The sequence below is a fragment of the Equus caballus genome, chromosome 9, assembly GCF_041296265.1.
Source record: "Equus caballus isolate H_3958 breed thoroughbred chromosome 9, TB-T2T, whole genome shotgun sequence".
Lineage (NCBI taxonomy): Eukaryota > Metazoa > Chordata > Mammalia > Perissodactyla > Equidae > Equus > Equus caballus.
Window position 1 is genome coordinate 35,031,510 of NC_091692.1, and position 20,523 is coordinate 35,052,032.

General features: G+C 39.1%; 1 protein-coding gene across 1 annotated transcript; it reads left to right on the forward strand.

The window, feature by feature from the left end:
- Positions 1–2,619: 2,619 nt before the first annotated feature.
- On the forward strand, positions 2,620–6,374 carry SNAI2 (snail family transcriptional repressor 2). Its single transcript, XM_001488056.6, has 3 exons — positions 2,620–2,957; positions 3,722–4,267; positions 5,167–6,374. The coding sequence occupies exons 1-3, from the start codon at positions 2,879–2,881 to the stop codon at positions 5,346–5,348; spliced, it is 807 nt and encodes a 268-aa protein (XP_001488106.1). The 5' UTR covers positions 2,620–2,878; the 3' UTR covers positions 5,349–6,374.
- The last annotated feature ends 14,149 nt before the right edge of the window (positions 6,375–20,523 follow it).

Sequence of the window (20,523 nt, forward strand, 5' to 3'; positions counted from 1 at the left end):
TTTCTTTTGGGAGGCAGGGTTACTGAGCCTGGAAATTGCCCACAGGCAGGCAGTACTTTCCCTCCTTTCCTCACTTCTCTCTACCCCGTGTTCAACCATAAAGAGCCTAAGGCCTGAGCCTGTGCCTTCCTTATTGTGTGTATTACCTGTGCCCACCAGCTTCACCTTGGCTGGGCTGCGTGCACAGTAACATCTCAGGATAAGTGCCATTTCTCACTATTACAATGCACCTAATTATGTCAAACTAGGACTAATTTCTTGTATTAGCAAAACCCACTTGGATTTGTTTTGCCCAGATGAAACATTTTAAACCTAGTGTCAATTCCTCAGCAAAGGTTGCTGTCCTTGGGCAAGAGAGAGTCTTTTAGTCAGTGACCAAAGCTCACTCTTCATATGATCCCTCTGGCTTGCAGGACAGGAGCCTTCCATCTTGTCTTAGCAGAATCCCAGCAGTCGGCTTTTGGATGGGGACTTTACTTCCCTTCTCCCATTTTTACCACATCGTTCTGGCACCAAATGCCCTCTGCTACGTCTGAGCGGAGCACCTGTGCAGTCTGACTCACGCTGTCAGCGCGCAGGCTCTCCCTCTCCTGACAGCAGACCAGACCTCACACAGGTCTACCAGTGACTAGTTACCACGCAGACCTGTGTAATGACATGCCTCCTACTCGATCCTGAACACCATCGGCTCATCCCAGTAGGTGCAGTAACATGTTCTGATTCTGATTTGTGTCATGTGTGATGAGCCCTCCTTGGACATGTGGTGGGAGACGGCTCAGTTACGCACCTGTAATTCAAATTCAAGTGTTTTTTCAAGCATAGTTAGTTACTTTAAACTTTTTTAAAATGAATTTTAAAAATACACACTTTAACAGGTTATCTTGTGTTATAACTATAAACAAATAAATACCAAAATGTTCTCTAACACTCCTCACTATTGTGAATAGACGCTGTGTAGAGTAAAAGGAGGAACTAAAAGCACATGGTAAGTTGTGTTTCACAACTGTATTATATCTCTAACAAAATGTGCCTTTTGCAGGACGTAGGGTGGAAAGGGCAAGGAGGACTCTTGCTCTGATAAACCAGGTGCCTCCATCTGAACAAACCCTCACAAAAAGTAGCAAGCTTAGAAAACTTGCTCTGAATTATACTACAGGTTACAGTTTGTAGAGGAATCCAATGCATATTCATATTTTCCTATCTCCTACAAATACTGTTCCTTTAACATAAGATTCACCTAAATTCCTTTCTCTGACATTTAAATTAGTGACTGTTGGAAGAAAAGGGAATCATTGAAATAAGCTCAGGAAACCTGTGAGCACCCCTGCCCTCCCCAAACCCAGGCACACTCTCCTGTTTTCTCATCCCAAGATTAAGAAGTTATGCAGCCCAAGAATGCGCTTTCCTCTTACAAGTCTTGACTTCACCACTGTTATTTTCTTTTTCACTTTTTTCTTCCAGCACCTGTTAGAAACAAGAGTAGGGTGGTCTCATTGCAAATTTGTTCTTTCCTTAATCTTTGAGCAAAAGGGAGAGAGAAAAGTCTGGAATGGAGAGAGATGCTTGAAAATATAGTTGAAATTTTACTTTTAAAACTAGTCACCTTAGAGTATTTTTAGATTTAATACTTTACACAAAATCAAATTATTTTTGCTGCTTACTAGACTAGCTTCTTAAAACTTTAAGCAGTACTCATAACAGCATTCTTTTTTAAAAAACACAATCCAGGAAACTACTGAGATGAATTTTGACAACTTTATACTTAAGAAATAGCAACATATAAAAGCAGATACATTTTTGAAATGAAGTAATTGTTTCTAAAGACCCATACATTTTTTTTTCATAAAAAAACATAGTGATACATGCAAAGATCAGAACTCTTGTCAAATGTATTTGTGAGAGAGTTTTCTGTGGTTCCTAATGACAGTTTACCTACTGTCCCCCCACCCTCTCTGAGCAGCACGCCTCATCTTTGCAGTTTACCAGTTCTTCCCATGAGCAGGTCTTTCACGGGTTACAAAGCATGTCTTTCAAGCCACCATAGCTAATATGGTGCCATGATTACTTAATTTCTCCGAGGAAGTGCGGCCTCAGGCTTTGCTGAGTCTGTAAGACATGCAGCATTCCCAGCATTCAGATCATGTGGCTCGGGCTGGTTACAGACCCAGGAAGCCCCCCCACGGTGGGGGCGCCCTGGCGCTCACAGGGGCTTTTGTCTTCGCAGCTTCTACCTTCCTTTTTCAAAAGCCAAGAGTTAATTGTTTGGTCCCTGCATGAGTAAAAGCTCTCCGAATGCCTCGTCCAGAGATATCGGCTCTCATTAACACCAGGGGCTGACCTGGGCTCTGGGAGGACAACCTTTCCTTCCTCCAGCGAACATTTTGTCCCACTGAGTTTGCTTTTCTCGACATCTGGAAGCCAGGCCCATTTTAGAAATCACAGTTCCTAGGACTTACAGAGCTCTCAGAGCGCAGGAATAGACTGACACAGCTAAAGAAGTAAAATACCTCTCTGGAAAATACTTAAGCACTTTTTTTCCTCTCCACTGAAATCCCGAAGAACAGCCCATTTTGAACCAGAATAATTTAGTCTGACAACAGATTCTTCCTCTGTTCACAGCTGTCCCAGAGGGAGGAGCTGAAATCCGAACCTCTCAGCTGTGATTGGATCCCTGTTGCAAAAGAGAGGAAAAAAACCCTCCCAGCCCAAACAGCCTCAGTTCCTAAAGGAGCCAGGCGACTTCAGAGGCGCCGGCCGTCCGCCCGCCGCACCTGAGCGGCCCCAGCCCGAGCCCGGCGGCCGCGATGCTGTAGGGACTGGCCTCGTCCTCCCGCCGGACCGTTATCCGCGCCGGGCGCCCGCCAGACTCGCTGGCAAGATGCCGCGCTCTTTCCTGGTCAAGAAGCATTTCAACGCCTCCAAAAAGCCAAACTACAGCGAACTGGACACACACACAGGTAAAAAATAATAATAATAATAATAATAATAATAATAATAATAAATAAGTAAAGGAAATTATATCTATATATCTATAAATATAAATATATATTACAACTCAAAGACTATTACAAAAGAACCAAAGACTAAGTTGTTTTCCTTTTAAACAGTGTTCTAAAAGTTCAGATTCTTTTGACCGTTAGGGTAAGTTTTAATTCAAAACTTTAAACTCTTAACTGATGAGGAAAATTTCATTCAACTCTTGCAACTTCATTTTCTAAAGCTTGTATATACACGCATAATGAATACACGGAAGATGAGTAACACAACAAGTAAATGTTGAATTACTGCTTTTTTCGTCTAATGAGGTTCCTTTCCTTTAGAAAGCAACGTGATTTATGCATATCTTTGTACTCACAGTCATAAAATCTGTAAATACCCCATGCGTAAAATGGAAAACAGCTTTTCTGTATCTTTAAAAATAATGTATGGGTTTGTCCTCCTCGGTGGGGACTGTGAAGGCATTCGCCTGGCTGCACTCCCTGATTGCAGAGTGTGGTATAGCTCCTGTCACTCTGTGTATGCAGGAGGCATCGATGTGCATTAAGTATGATAACTACGCAGCAGCAAGGGTAGGAATGAAATGTTTTACCAATGCCTGTGTCTTCCTAAATGTCTGTCTTCTTCATTATAAAGTCCTGGGTGTGTTATCCAGTAGCTTTTTAGTGTGTTTTTGAAGTTATTCTTACCTTAATCTTCTTCCCTTTCCTTTCCTTTCTCCTAGTGATTGTTTCCCCATATCTCTATGAGAGTTACCCCATGCCTGTCATCCCACAACCAGAGATCCTCAGCTCGGGAGCATACAGCCCCATTACTGTGTGGACTACGGCAGCTCCATTCCACTCCCCACTGCCCAATGGCCTCTCTCCTCTTCCTGGATACCCCTCATCCTTGGGGCGAGTGAGTCCCCCTCCTCCATCTGACACCTCATCCAAGGACCACAGTGGCTCAGAAAGCCCCATTAGTGATGAAGAGGAAAGACTACAATCCAAGCTTTCAGACCCCCATGCCATTGAAGCTGAAAAGTTTCAGTGCAATTTATGCAATAAGACCTATTCAACTTTTTCTGGGCTCGCCAAACATAAGCAGCTGCACTGTGACGCCCAGTCTAGGAAATCTTTCAGCTGTAAATACTGTGACAAGGAATATGTGAGCCTGGGCGCCCTTAAGATGCACATTCGGACCCACACCTTACCTTGTGTCTGCAAGATCTGTGGCAAGGCATTTTCCAGACCCTGGTTACTTCAAGGACACATTAGAACTCACACTGGTAAGAGAAAAATGTAGACAGGAATCTTACTCTGATAGAATGAACCTCTGGGCTGGCTGTCGGATTTGCATTAAGTAGTGACACAATGCTTTTAATGATGGATGATCATTTATAGCTACTTCCTGCTGACTCAAAAAGTCATTAGAGCACAAAGTTCTCTAATGCTAGTTAACAACCTCTGCTCCAGAGACTGCAAACAGCATTTAGACTTTGGAAAGTAGATTCAGAAGGTTTGGTCTCAAAGATCAGTTAGAAAATCAGGAAAGATGTACTTGAATGTGTGTTCTGTGAAACTGCTCCCAATAATCAGCAAATACAAATGTTGCTATCTTAATCTTAATTGATTCAATAGATAGATGAAGGGTTTTCCTAAAGTTTTCTCTTGGTTACATTCTTGCTGTGGTATCTATCACCCTATTGCAGGTTGGATAATTATAACTGAAATTGTTTTCCATTGTTTTATTTTTTTTGCTGCTGAATTTTTTATTCCTAGCACAAAATTACCCTGCAGAGGGTCAAGACATTTATCCAGCCTTAGTCATAATACAGAAGGAGGGAAAAGGGAAATATTGGGAAATGCTGGGAGGAGCTCAACATTAGCTGCACCTGCTGAAGCAGAAAGCTTTAATAAGTGAGAGTCCTAGAACTACATGAATTATTTCTGCGTGACTGGCAGCAGTAATAATATTCTTGGTGTGATTTTTTTTATGCAATACTCAAATTTACCTTAAAGGGCCAGATATTAAAATAAGTATCTACTATGGGAAATTTTAATCCAGTTTTGCTGCTTCTCATTCTTTTGGCAAAATGTGATTGTTCTTCATAAGCGTTATCTGACCTTACGTTTCCTCTAAAAACACTGACTATCTTTCTTTCTCACCCTCCACCCTCACCCCCAGGGGAGAAGCCTTTTTCTTGCCCTCACTGCAACAGAGCATTTGCAGACAGGTCAAATCTGAGGGCTCATCTGCAGACCCACTCTGATGTAAAGAAATACCAGTGCAAAAACTGCTCCAAAACCTTCTCCAGAATGTCTCTTCTGCACAAACATGAGGAATCTGGCTGCTGTGTAGCACACTGAATGACGCAATCAATGTTTACTCGAACAGAATGCATTTCTTCACTCCAACTCCAAATGACAAATAAAAGTCCAAAGGCATTTTCTCTTGTGCTAACTGACCAAATAATATGTATAGACACACACACACACTAAAAGCTGCAAAAGCACAAAATCCATGTGTTTAAAGTTAATCCTTTCCATGTGAAGTTTAAAATTACTATATATTTACTGACAGCTAGATTGAGAGGATAAAAGACAAGGATCTTTCTCTTCAAAGATGAAGGGAAAAGTACATTGCATCTTTTCTTACTAAGAAAGAATGCAAAGATTTACATTGTTGCCAAATCATTTCAACTGAAAAGAACAGTATTGCTTTGTAATAGAATTTCCTATAGGAAGAGAAACTGCCAGACACTATCTCAGGTGCCTTATAAAGTACTCCAAGTTTACTTCATTATGTGTCTGATGTCTGGTCACCATTGTTGAACTAAAGCCTTTTTTGATTACCTGTAATGCTTTAAACTGTATTTTTAAAGGAGAGAGAGAAAAAAAGAACAAGAACGAAACACAGGAGAATGTATTAAATGTGCTTTTTTGGTTTTTGTATTTGTGGGGTTTTTTGTTGCCAATTAACAGTATGTGCCTTGGGGGAAGAGGGAAAGACTAGCTTTGAACATTCCTGGTGCATGCTCCATGTCTTACTTTTTTAAAGCATTTTTAATGATTTTCTAAAATTAATTTAAAGATGGGAATAAGTGCAAGAAAGGATTCTTAGAAACTCAGTAATGTACTTAAACTCTTCTAAACTCATACAACAAATGCAATCCATACAATGCCCCTTCCAAGTGCCTTTTTTAATTAATTGTATAGTTGATGAGTCAATGTAAATTTGTGTTTATTTTTATATGATTGAATGAGTTTTGTATGAAAGTGAGATGTTGTCTATAGCCAAGGCCTACAAACAACTAAGACTTGTGAAATCAATGTTTCTTTTTTAAAAAACAATTTTCAAGTTTCTTTTTTACAATAAACATTTTTGATTTAAAATTTGTTGTTTGTATACTATTTTGAGACTCTACTTACTTCATGATTAGTACCAAACTGCTATACCAAGAATTGTTTCTTCTGTTAATAAGAGAAAAAGTGAATAGTGTTTATTACGAATATCAAGTGTTATTTTATGTGTTAGAATATAATAAACTGTTAGTATTTTTTGTTTACTCCTAAGATAATACTGTCACATTCAGAAAGACAACATTGTGATGGTAGTTTGTTAGTATATCCCTTTAACAAAAATCACACTTTCTGATTGCCTAAAATATTTATATCATTAATAGTCAAGAATACTTTTCAGGGGGCTGACCTGGTGGCATAATGGTTAAGTTTGCACGCTCCACTCAGATGGCCTGGGGTTCACAGGTTTGGATCCCAGGCATGGACCTAGCACTGCTCATCAAGCTATGCTCTGGTGGCATCCTACATAAAATAGAGGAAGACTGGAACAGATGTTAGCTCAAGGCAAATCCTCCTCACAAAAAAAAAAAAATACTTTTCAAAATTTTTTATTTATGATAACTTTATTATATTGGCTTTATGAAATCAAATTACAATCACTCATTGTCATGAGTGATTATCACATAGGCCACTGGAACAGTTTAAGATTTTTAATAGAAATGTCATTTTGAGTAAAAATAGAAAATCTGCATTTAAAAAATCATGAAAAAATGGATTTATCATAAATGACCCAAGTTGAAAATTAAGCTATGCAAAGTAAACCCCACATCTAGCGATATAAATAAGTGATAGTGTCATAGGAGCAGAGCTAACTAAAAAATGTTAAGATGTCCCTTTATGGTATTTTGAACAAGCCTCCACCCAAACCCAATATGTGCTTAATAAAATGTAGCATGATCAGCCACTCCATATATAGGCACATACTTACCAAAAGCATGTGTATTAACTGATATGTAAACCATCACAACAGTTAAAAAAACTGTTAACCATTATAGGCACTATAACAATTACCAAATTCTGTATTTGAATCCAAACTCCAAATACATTACAAGAATAGTTTCTGCTATTATTAGTCACTTCTCTCTGGTATGCTCAGAACCTGCAGCATTATTTTCCTTCTAATGTCTTTGTGATACAAATAAAAGTCAGAACTAATATCTCAAAGGTACTAGTTACAGGCCATTAGCAAATGACCTAAAATACCAATAATGTTCACACACATTCCACTGTATGTTACATTTAAATTTTTAGCTAACATATAAAAGGGGTGTGCATTTGACTGAAAATGAAACCCTTCAATTTAACATTCTACTTTTAATTTTTTTGATATTTTGGGAAATATATCTCAAAAGTAAAATAATTTGGAGCAGCAATTTATAAATGTAAAAGAAATGGCTGATAGACTGACTGGAGCATTCTTAAGTTAGAAAAAAGACAACTTTAGTTAGAGTATGTGGTATAGAAATGATTGCCTAAAAGTTTGCACACCAGCTAAGACGTAGAAATATCTTTCAAGGGCAAATGTGAGTGAATCAAGCATTCTCAAAGTGATCTGGTTGGCTATCCCAGGAACCATATCTACCTACATTTCCTTCCCTCATTTATAGGTCTAGAGACAAGTCATTTCTTGGTGTCCAAAACCTAAACAGATAATTTTCTAAAAGGAAAAATTTGTTCATTGATTTAATTTCTTAGTGAAGAATTAGCAGCAATATTTTTACGATATATTCCGAATATGCCCTCACCATTCAAACTTCATTCATGATTAAAATATCTCACTTTCATTTAGGTAACATGAGCTTGAATTATGGTACAACAGATAATCAAGATTTTCTATAAATACAGCTTAGTAATTTTTAAGAATTTTTAGCATTTTTACCAAGGTCTTTGCCTAGAGTCTGATTTCCTGCAATACATAACACCTGGCTTAAATGCCACTTACTTTGAAATACTTTTCCAAATTTGCTCTTTCTGGGAGCTTCATGTCATTTATAATGTAGTACTTATTTTACTATATAGCAATAGCTTGTTGATACTTTTCTTTTTCACTAGACAGAGCATCCTTAAAAGATAAAATCCCAGTACCCAGCACATCATCTGGAACACAGACATCAACAAATGTTTGTTGAATGAATACATGGATAAAATAGAAATTGGTGAAAAACAGCCTGCAGATCTAAAATAAATTCAACATATTTCCCATTTATTGCAAAGAGGTTTGGTAATTTTTGAGAGCTCTTCCAAGCATATTTACAGGTACATCTCCCGACTTAGTGATGATAGCCTCCTCCCCAATAGATTGGATACTCAAAATAGTGTAGAAGGGACAAATATAGTACACGTGGACCAGGTTTGATAGACATTCTGAGAACCTGAGCTTTAAAAACTGTGGATTTTAATATAAGGTACATATGCTAATAAGCATTCTCAGTGTCCTTAATTTGTTTCATACAATATGAGACTGGGTGGTATAATAGGAAGAGCACCAACTTTTAAAGCCAACATATGTGTTCACTGAATCTCTGCCTCACAATTTACTTATTGGCTTTATGTCCTTATGCAACTTACTTAACCCCTCAGTGCCTCAGTTTCTTAAGATGTAAAATAGGAATAGATCTCATTATCATAATTAAGTACTCAACAGTCCCTTGCATTAATAGGCCTTGTAGATCATAATATCAAGTACCCAGTGTTATTATTAAATGCTTAATATATACCCATTTTGTACTAGGAAACTTACATACATCATCTTCAATGGCTACAATTTCTCTATGAAGTTGGTATTTTATAGATAAGGGTATTAAACTCAGAGAGTTTGAATAATGGAGTCAAGGTAACAAAAGTGGTAAGTTGTTAAACTTAAATCCAAACTCAGATTCTTCTGGCTCCGAAGACCCTGCTTTCTCCACTCCACCATGAGAACAAGGAGACTGCTGACTTACGCTCAGCACAGTGATTTTATATCTTGTAGGCACCTAGTAGAAATCTGTTGGAAAGGAGAAATGACAATGTGCCCTGAAATTAAATATTTCAAGGATGTATTAGGAACTATTATAATTCAGCAATTATAAAACAACATGTAACAATCTACAGAGCCATTGCTCAGTTTCTTTCTAGAAATCCTATTGGCTCTCCTTCCTCTAGTGTCAGCCCTCCTTGTCATGACAGGCTCTCTTACAGCTCCCTTACATTCTGGTGCATGTGAGTCCATTTCCTCTGGTCTGGTTTCAGTGGAGAGGAAAAGCAGCTGGTCTCCGTCCTCTGAACATTAACACTTCATCTTCTGAAGGCCACTGTTTCTTCCTCGCACACCCACACTCCTCTCTTGGCTTTTATCTTCCAGACTAAAACAGTCTTCCAAGCTAAACAGTCCTTTCTTTCACCACTAAAATGTGGACACTCTGGGGTAATGAGGCAATTATAACTTAGAAAAGTCTAAGGCTTCCTGGCTAAGACCCACATCCAAGAAGTTGTACCTAGTTTAGATATGGGAAATATTTTGAGGAAAATTGAAAACAAGTGTTCTGTCATCTAGGGAAGTAAAAATTCTCAAATAAGATGACTTTTCTATCACTCTTTTCTTTTCATCAGAAGCAGATAAAAACAAAAGCATTCCCTTTACCTGAGATGGACACACGCAGAGGGAAAAAAAATTCTCTCGTTTAATTTTCAGTAGTAAATGTGTATAATCTACAACCACAGGAGTAAATCTATGGCCAAAGTTCGATTTAGCCCCTTAGCCCTCCAGGAAGTAATAATCACTTTGTGGAAAGCACACACGTAGAAAAGCAACAAGCAGGGCAACTTTTCCGTTGTGGCACTTGGCCAGACCCCCAAACAATGAGAGATTCGCAGAGGAAATGGCAGCATATCCATGTCTACAAACTCCAAAGGGGCTGGTGAGGTATTTATAGCAGTAGTGGGAGAGCTGCTGTGAATAAAAGACGGGTATGGTTATATATTGTGTACACTACTTCATTTAATTAAGCTCCTCTGGTTATAACAATCAGTTTAATCCATCCAGCCAGTTCTTTTGGAAATTTGTAGAGATAGTTGTGAGACCTTTTGAATTATCACTAAGTAGTTTTCATAGACCATGGCCAGGAGGCAGGCCTGTCATTCATCCATTTCAGCCGTCAGGATGGTAGAGAAGGATGGATGGCTTTCTCCACAAGTTTATTTTGGGGCTGGACTCTGCCCCCTCCCAGGTAGGGAGCATCAGTTACTATAGTTCTCCTGTTACAGAGTTAGGAGGCAGCAGTAGTTGATTCTAAGAAGTGGGAAGGAGAGACTTGGATTGAATAAAATAGTGATACACTCTCTTAACAAAGAAAATAAATGGTAATTATATTCAACTTCTGCTTATATATCCATTGATATATAGAGGTTTGAAATTCTCCTGTATTGTGTGTTAATACTTTTATTTAGATTTGGCAGGAAGGACAATAAGAGGCTATCACCTTCAGTCACACACAATCTCACTCACCTGCAGGCTCTGAGGTCCTGTTTGTCAACTCTCAGTGTGCACAGGATCACCTGTGGGTCTTGTTGACATCTTGGCTTGGTGGGTTTGGGATGGTGCCTGAGAGTTTTCATGTCTAACCTGCTCCCAGGTGGTGTCCATATCCAGGTGTCCAGGTGTCATATTGCTGATCCTTGTACTCACTCCAAGTAGCCAAGCTTTAACCGCGAGCTCAGCTCCTAGCCCCATGCCTCCTTCTCCACCCAAGTTCAGTTCCTCATCTAATGAAAGCCAAAATGTCAAGATGGGCAGCAGGATAGGAGCAGACTGGATTCACCAGAAGGTGGGGTCTGGAATATTCCTGCACTCCAAGTTTGCCTAGCTGAGGTCAGGGGCAGTGGGAGACATCACTACACAGATGTCCACCAAAGCCAGCTTTCTTTTCTCCTGAACTCTCTGCTCCCTCACAAGCCACCCAATGCCAGGATCCCTGATCTACGCAAAAATATGACATAGCCACACTTTGGTTTTCAGATTTCTGCTCTAATTTTCTGATTATGTTTCCAGTCTTGCCCAATCCTCATCTACCTTTTTGGGGCCCAGAAATGTATACTGGCTCTTTCCAGTCCACTCACACCAAACAGGCTAGGCTTTCTGCTTTCTACAGAGAAGCTTCTAAATGCAATTTTACTCCAAGCTGCAAGGACTACCCACATTGGTGAGGCTGACCGTGGCAGGGTGTCACTGTGAGAGGCCTTTGGTTCCAGCCCGCTGGTCAGCCGTCAGGATCAGGTAGCTTCCCCCGTTGGTGTCAGGTAGGTTCCTACCGCAACAGTTCCTGGGCTTCTCTCAGGAATGTTCATGGCCACCTTGGCCGAGCAAGCTGCTTAGGCTTTTCCTGTACTATTATCTTTTTAAAATGTTTGACATTTTGTCAAGTAGAAGTTATTTGATGTATTTTTTCCTCTGATTCTCTGGTTAATTTTACTTGTGTCACTTTAATTTAATAATTTATTGTTTATGAATATTCATTTAAAATTGCAAATAGTCATTCTCAGGAGAAAATTATTTCCTCTGAATTGATGACAAGTAACTCTTCTCTGTCTTTTAAATGTGTTTATTTCATAATACCTAAACTTATCCAAAATACAATAAATGGATAATAGATAACTAAACTGCATATCATTTTACTTCAAAAGTATATTACTGAATAAATAACTTATATAATTATATAGATATATAAAATGAAGGACAGCTCTATTTCTTATTTTACAATACAATTTGGTGAAGAGATTTCATATTATTGACAATATACTGATCATAGTGTATTTTCTCATTTTATAGACTGAGCTTATTTTAACGCCATGTTTGTTAAGACAAAACAAAATGATCACCAAGTCCTGAGCCTAAAAAATTTAAATGAAGTAAAAGTTTGATTATAATGGAGGGAGTACAGCAGGAAATAACCAAAGTAATCAGCAAGAAACAACCTAAGATCTTTGGGGGCAATACAGTACAAAAAGACATAAATCACCCCTTCAGCATCTATTTCTACGTGTTAACATTGGAGTAGTGCGGACTTCCTTGTCGATGTGGCCATCTGTCAGGTCCAGTTAGCCCAGTCTTGCTTAATCTGACAATGCTGTATTTGGACACGGCAACCACCTGTATGTTTCCTAGGAGGTCTATCCTCAGCTGAGAGTAGGTCAGAGTACCGTGTGGTGGGCAGCGAGAGCACCTGTAGTAGCTGCAAGTTTCTGCCCTTCTCCCAATTGTGCTTGTCCAGTATGAGCTTTGGGGTTTGCTCTTAAACACTGGTTACAATGACAAATTATATGTACTTGTGGATAAAGACATTCTTCTGAGTACCAGTGGTTCCCCACTGAAGTTAGTGACTAAAGGTCCCCCTTCCCCATCTCCTGCAGCAGGAAGGAGGACTACGTCCCGGATCTGCCTTAGCCCAGCAGGGACTAAAGACTATTCCAGCCTCCTAGTGTTCTGAAGACAAGCAGAAATAGAGAAGCCTAGCCCCTCCCTCTCCAGCATTAAGGATTAGGTGGGTGGTGGATGGAAGCAGTCTTGTCGCCACCAGCAAGGAGAAGGGAGATTCCAGAGGCCATGGGTGAGGGGAAAAGAAAACACTGGTGCAAAGACAGGATTGCATCAGTGGCTCTCAAACTGCAGAGAGCATCAGAATCAGCTAGAGGGTTGGTGAAAACACAAATTGCTGAGTCCCACCTCCAGAATTTCTGAAATAGAAAGTTTTTAGTGGACTTAAGAATTTGCGTTTCTAACATGCTCCCAGCTGAGGCTGATACAGCTGGTCTGGAGACCACACTCTGAGAAGGAGAGAGTCACATGGTGATGGGAGGTTAGGGGCAGGGAGCTGAGGCTCAGCTGTCCTAGTGAATGACTTGATGTAAATCACAGTACACAAGGTTAGAATCCCTTCTCTTTCTCATTATTATTCATTGCATCCTACATTTGCCAATCAATCACTGTATTAGGCACTCAATGAAATGAAGTATTGAACAAGACATCTTAGTGAAAAAATTAAAAAGAAAAGAGCACAAACTTTTTCGTGAATGATCCCAAATTCTTTATAAATTCGTTTTAAAAATAGTTTATAGCACAGTGGCTTTGAAAGAGGTTGAAATTAAGCTGAAAAGATATACTATAAAATATGGAAGGGCAAAAGAGGTATGGAGTGGGAGCTTCTCTGCACAATGAAAACTATTTTACATAATGAAAGAGAAAGAAATTATAGCTTGCATAGCTATAATGATTTCTTTATAAAATTAAATAGGGTGAGAATCCAGGCATTTCTTTCATATATTAGGATTTTTGAGTATTTTTCTTGAGTTTATAAGATAAAATGAATGAACTTATTTGCCATAATTGGGCTTTTACTGGTAGGATGAACACTGATCAGCTACAAATTCTCCCCCATGAACATAGCCAGGCAAGCCCCTCTTGGATTCTGCATTTTAAATCAAAAGATGTAAAAGGATCTTTTGTGTTACTGCTTTCCTGAGGCAATAAAAGGGCAATAAAAAAGAATTAGAAGAAACGATGATTCTAAAATGTAACTTTCAGATTTTTACAATTTCGGAAAATCTTGACAGCTCCAGGGCCGAGCCATTGCCAGTGGGTGCTGGCCCGCCCTGGGGCTGGACATGTGCCTCTTCAGGGGACGCCAGCTCCCTCCTCTGCTCTTGCCAACCATGAAACAGCCCAGGTAATTTTCCACAGAGGTGTTCTGATTGATTTTAAAGGCAGCTACTCTCTTTCAATTTCAAATCTTAAACAAGAAAGGGGCTGCATTTTCATTTGTCTTACAGAAATTGCTGTTGGGCCATTTGAAATAATACTGGGCTATAAAAACATTTATAATACTATTTTTTAAAAAGAACTGATCAATGCAGCCACATTCTAATCCAGGCCATTCTGGTCTTGTTGTATGAACACAGAGTGTAGCAGGAAGAGCAGGGCTCTGTAATCAGACTGACCTGTATGCAAGTTGTTGTTTTATGACACATATTACAAGGTGGATGACCTGTGCTCAGTCTCATCATCTCTACAGTGGAGATAATTCCTGAGTCTGGATGGATGGAGGTAAAAATACTGCATGAATCTATGACAAGCACATGCCACAGTATCACACACAGTGAAGTTCAATACATATATTTTTTCTCAGAGTTGAACCTGGTTTTCAATCTATACATACCAATACTCAGAAGAAAGCCAAAAATGTAGTTTTTATCTAATGAAAGTATTATTTTATCCTTGTCTATTAGAAAGAGGCATTCTGCCTTCCTCCATCAGTCTCTCTCACCTCCTCCTTGTCACTATTTAATATAATATCACCTAAGATGTATGATCCAAGAATCAACCATGCTATAATTATGGATTAAAGTATATAGACAGCATGCAATAAGCATTTTGCTTAATGCAAAAAGCAGAAAAAGTCAGAATGATGTTTCTCAGATTTACAAACAACATAAAGATACAAAAAGTTCATCATCCAGTGAGGTTGGCAAGACCTTTGAAAAGTTGCATCTTCTACACAACACATTTATATAATGTGCACACTTATATGTAAGCATAATTTACTTCCGAAAGCAGAAAAGAAATAATATTTTAAAAATCAAAGGGCAGAACACTTTGTTTACCTTCCATTCTCTGCCAAAAGTTTAACTCATAATGCTATGTTCTGTCCCCATGTACTTGACCTATTATCTGGGTGTATATCAAAGGTAAAGTCATTTTAAAAACAAAAGAAATTTTTATTCAATCAGAAGGATTAGAACAATATGCAGAAGAAAAATATTTTGGAGCAGAGTTGAAAAGGAAGATTAGAAATAGATTTTCACGTATTTTTTTCATATAAACAATTGCCATTGACACCAACAAATTCTGCCGTCAAAATTCTCACCAGTGACTGGATACTATACAAAGACAATAAGTTACTAAAACATATTGACCTTTGCGTTGAAAGTGAAATAAGTGCTTGGCTGTCATGCGCGCTGATATACAACTCCAGGGGCCCTCCACAAGGATCAGAAAGCCATTATTTATTTAGGTTCAAGAAAACGCAAGCCAAGAGAAGGCAAGGATAGGGGCTGGCCTCCACCTCTTCACTAAGAGGTACTTGCTTCCCTGAGAATGGTCTACATGTCACCTATGGACCACATCATTTACTCTAACCTTCCCAAAGTCAACTGTACCCTTCAGAAGTGCCACTGAGGTGAATATTGGCAGCAAAACCACTTAGAGTTTGACATCTAATGCCCCTTGGTGTCTGCTTTGTCTCTTTCCTGTAAGTTAATCCACTTAATCGGGTGAAACACCAAACTACCAATCCCTACCATTTTCAGAAGGAAAGAGAAAAATGTGACCAATACTTATTAAGGTACCTTGTTTTACTCTCTTTCCCATAACAAGTAAAAAAATGAAACAATTACTGGGCTTTTAGATAAGGATTAGCCTAGCCTCCACATGATCAACCATGGATCCCACCAAAGAGTGGGATCCAAACTCCAACTTAATCTATGGAGGGCATCAGATAAAAGAAAAATGCAGCAAATCATATCAAAACTTCAATATTGTTTCTTATTGGCAAAAGAGCTTCTTATACTATTGGTCACAAGATTATATTTTATTGAGTGATAAGTAAACACTTAGAAAACCATTAAGAAGTTAAGAGCTGATATTTCTGGTGTTTTGCTCAATGCATTTGGATCATGAACATTTTTCTAAATATACATAAGGGGAACCCAGGGAACTGACTTTTCTACCACAAAAAACACTATAGCCAATTCATCAACCATATTGAATAATTTGTTACCCAGTGAGCCTTTCATGCCCCAGCACATGGACAAAGGGTGGGAGAAGCTGTACTAGAGGATCAATGGATCTTAGAAAATTCAGAAATCGCCTATTCAAATAATTCTAATCCAAACCGGGACCTCTCTGAGTAGGAATATCTGATACGGTTGTGGCTCTAGGCTGAGTCTTTAATTAACGAGGAAAAATTAATATGAGAGAATTTCTGATCCACTGGCTCAACTCCAAAGGAAACAAGGTTATTGGATAAGCAGTCATGTCTTTGCAGTGCTTTCCTGGAAATATCCCGCTTTACTCTTTCAACCAGGATATAAGATGGCAGAGAAGTTCCAAAACAGAGTTTTGTCATTCTTTCTCTAATACAGCAAAATAAAGTAATTTAAACAAAAATATTTTCTTAGCACTTGATAGTAAAGGCAACTTCTGTACATGTTAAGATATTACTCAAAACCATAAGCTTTTGTTGATTCCTCAATAATTGATTTTATTTTATATTTTTGCACTCTCCAGAAAAAACTGAATAATTTATAGTTTTCTAGAAAAACTAAAATCATGTTTATCCTGTGCCAAATGCCTCTAGAGCCCATTCCAGTTTTTATTCATCTGCTTAATTCCTACATATTCTTGGCATCTCCGTCCAACTGCCGCCTCCTCTGGAAAGCCTCCCTTGACTTTCCCAGACTGATATGGGGCGTCTTATCTACATTGCTACTGCACATCATATGTAATTTACGTTACCGTTGTTTGCCTATGTGCCTGTCTCCTCATTAGACTGTGAATTCCTTAAGGGTAGAGACTGGGATCATATTTTTATCTCCCAATGACCTGCATATTCCTGGGACCTAAGAGATGAGCAGAAAATTTTTATGGAATGAATATTTTGTTGCTAAATAGACATGATCTAGTCAATTGTGGAATAACTTAACTTCTCATTGCAAACATTTAAAGTTGTTATAAAACACCTTAAAGCTGAAACAATGCAAAGCACAGATGTACATCTATGAATAATCAAATAACTTTCCCCACGCAGCAGTTGAGCAAACCGTCACTACATTAATGCATTTTTCAAATTCTCATGCTCTGGCCACTGTTTCCACGTCTCCCCCACAGAAGAGCTCAGGGCAGGATTAAAACAACAACGACAACTCTAACAAAAGCCATATTTCCAACATGGTGAGACTTCTTTGTCTTTCTGTTTCACTCTCTCCTTCTCTCTCTTGCCATCTCTTTTTTCTTTCTCTCTCTCCTATATGTGGGGAGGAGAACATATATGGGATTTTCTTATGATGTGGTATATGCTCTTGATGTTTCTTAAAGATTGCCTCGCTGATTTCTTGTGGTCTTGGAAACCAGCCTTCAGAATGATTCACCCACCACTTGATGCTCTGGATTAAGACTCTTTCATACCCGTAACAGTTCTACAAATAAGGCTTAGTGTCTGTGTCTAACTGTCATTGGTCACTATATCGAGGAAGAAAAATTCTGTTTTACCTCAAGTCAAAGTCACTCTCTACTTTTCTGGTGGGGGTGGGGAGGGGAAATACAGAAGCACCATCACTGTTTAGAGTCCTATAGACTGGCAGCCTTGACACAATGTTCAGTTTTGAAAATGCCTATTTGGAACATTAGAAACATCTGGAGAAGCCACATTTCCATGTTGAAATAAGGATAAGCTGTCATTTCTCCTACTCATTTTGAATTTATCCCACAGCCTGATGAGAAGATTTTTGTCCAGAATAAGTTATAGAGTATATAACTAAAAATTTTTAAAAAGGTAAAAGAAAAAATTAGAGGTTAGAAATGGATTGTATAGCATTCTACCAGGAGTTTCCTTAACTACCCTTCAAATATGCTTGCTTCGTCCCAGTGAGGGGGCTCCTGGGAGAACTCAGGTTATAGACATGAAGGTCCTGTGCAGCCACGAGACCCTAAACAGGCACATTTATCAGCCTTTATTGATTTTCCTTGTACTGAATTTAAGTAATTTGGCCTTATGCCTAACAATGCATGGATTTGGCCTGGAAACCTAGGATAATGCAGGAAAACACAAAGTTTCAGGTTGATGTTCAAAAATCATCTTTTCTAATTTTACACTTTATTGTTTGTCTTCTTGGCCTGTGATTAAAAATCACAACTTTTACTGTGTCCCCCTTATCAAGAGACCACGATGCATTATTGTAGAAGTCCGTCTAACTGGAGCAGGCTTCTAGCATGCAGCTCCCTTATCCTGCAGGCAGCCATTGCAGTGGATTCAGTGACTTATGGCCTCTGCCCAGGACAGCCTGGTGTTCAGTTAAGAGTGTCCAGCTAATGAACTACATGGGGAATTTATACATGAATCAACAGAATTACTTTCATTTTTCTTACCTTCTGTCCAGTTACCTCAGTGATCTCCCACTAAGAGGGAGTCCTTTCATTTGCTCGTGGTTCTAACGCACTTGTGGGAAAAATTTCAGACATTTTTGGCTCTTGGATTTCATACTCAAGTTTGAATATGTGGTTTCATTCCAAAAATACCATTAAAAAAATCTGAGGAGTAGCAAAGCCAGGGGAAAAAAATAGCTGACACTGAGGTTCAGTCTTGAGCATCCACAAATATTTCTAGAATCCTTTTTTCTTTTTTTCGTTTATTGGTCAAGGAAAATTTTCTTCAAAGAAAAGCTTAATCATTGAAGAACTAGATATGTAAAAGAAGCAAGCAAGAAAGACTCTTCTTAAAACAGGCCTGAATCCTCCAAGGAGTTCATTGAGCTCATTGAAAACCAGTGTCTGGTTCTCAAACTGTGCTCCAGAAAATGAGTCTTTCAGACGCTTCTCAAAGACGCCTCTGGTCAGAGACTGTCACATGTTGTATACCTTATCTTCTTCTTGAAGTTTCAAAGTTTACTTTAACATATCAGAAGATTCCAGGAAGCTTTTACACTAAAGAACTCAACATCATATGGAACGTTTAGGTCACAGACTCTGCCATATATTCTGTAGACTGCCAGCCCCTCGCATTTCCCAAGGTGCTCCCAAAACACACTCATTGGGGGAAGCCCCCTGGGGAGAACATCCACCTGACCTATTCAATTACTTTTTGCAGGGAGAAGGGCCCTGAGCAGGGACTTGTACAGTGGAAAGGAATGGGAGGAACTCAGGGAGCCCCTATGAGGAAAGTGGAGAATGTAAAGAACATAGGGACCACCATATGTTGGGTCAAGTTTCCAATAGTGAAGTCCATCAGAGTAAACATCATATCCTCTCTCTTTTTCTTTCTACGTAGAACAAGAATCCAATGGAGAGCCTCTCCTGACATTCTTCCATTTCTTCCGGAATTCCTCAGCAACCTCTTTGAACACCATAAGGCATAGCAACAAAGCATATCAACCAAATAAGGGGTGTCTCTTCCGCTCTGGAAAAAGAATATTTCTCAAAGGAATATAAATATTCACCCATTAGTGTATTTCTGGGTATATTATGGCTCGCCTTCAACATCCTTGTAAATGTACACTTAAATGATTTGTTTTTTAAAAGATTGGTACCTGAGCTAACAACTGTTGCCAATCTTCTTTGTTTTCCTTTCTGCTTTTTCTCCCCAATTGCCGCCATACATAGTTGTATATTTTAGTTGTGGGTCCTTCTAGTTGTGGTATGTGGGATGCCGCCTCAGTGTGGCCTGACGAGCGGTGCCACGTCCGCACCTAGGATCCGAACCAGTGAAACCCTGGGCCACCAAAGCGGAGCACACAAACTTAACCACTTGGCCACGGGGCTGGCCCCTACACTTAAATGATTTTTAAATGATTTCTGAAAAATAGCACAAAGAACAAAGGGTGAAAAAAAAACCTCTAGAGAGTTTTATCATGTAGATAGCTCATACAGATTGTGCTAAATCTAGGAATATAAACAAAGCTATACTCATTCTGCCTGCCAAAATAGATTAATTGCTTTTTTTTCTTCTTTCCTGTGAGGTGTCCTTTTCCTTTTTTTTTCTTTTTTGCTAAGGAATGGGTAAAATGGTTTGAGTAAACAGGTAAACTGAAAAATCATTCTAAGCCATGACCTCAGCCATCAGCTGTCCCCATATTTTCTAACATCCTGAAATTTTCCATTCAACTTGGGTGGCTGATTTCACATTTTTTCCTGGACCTCTGTACCTTGTGGAGTTTGGGACACCACCAAAGACAGGGAGTGAGCCCGACACCTGCCTGTGGTCTCCTGGCTCCCGCCCTGCATAGTACAAACCTGGAGGGAGGATGTGAGCCTGAAGGCCAGGCTGCCCTCCCACACAGCCTAGAGGATGAGAAAACCGCCTCTGGGAAACTCTGAAAGGAAAAGGAATTATGCACCAAATCTTTTCCTCAGATGCGCATGGAGAAGCCTTAATTAACC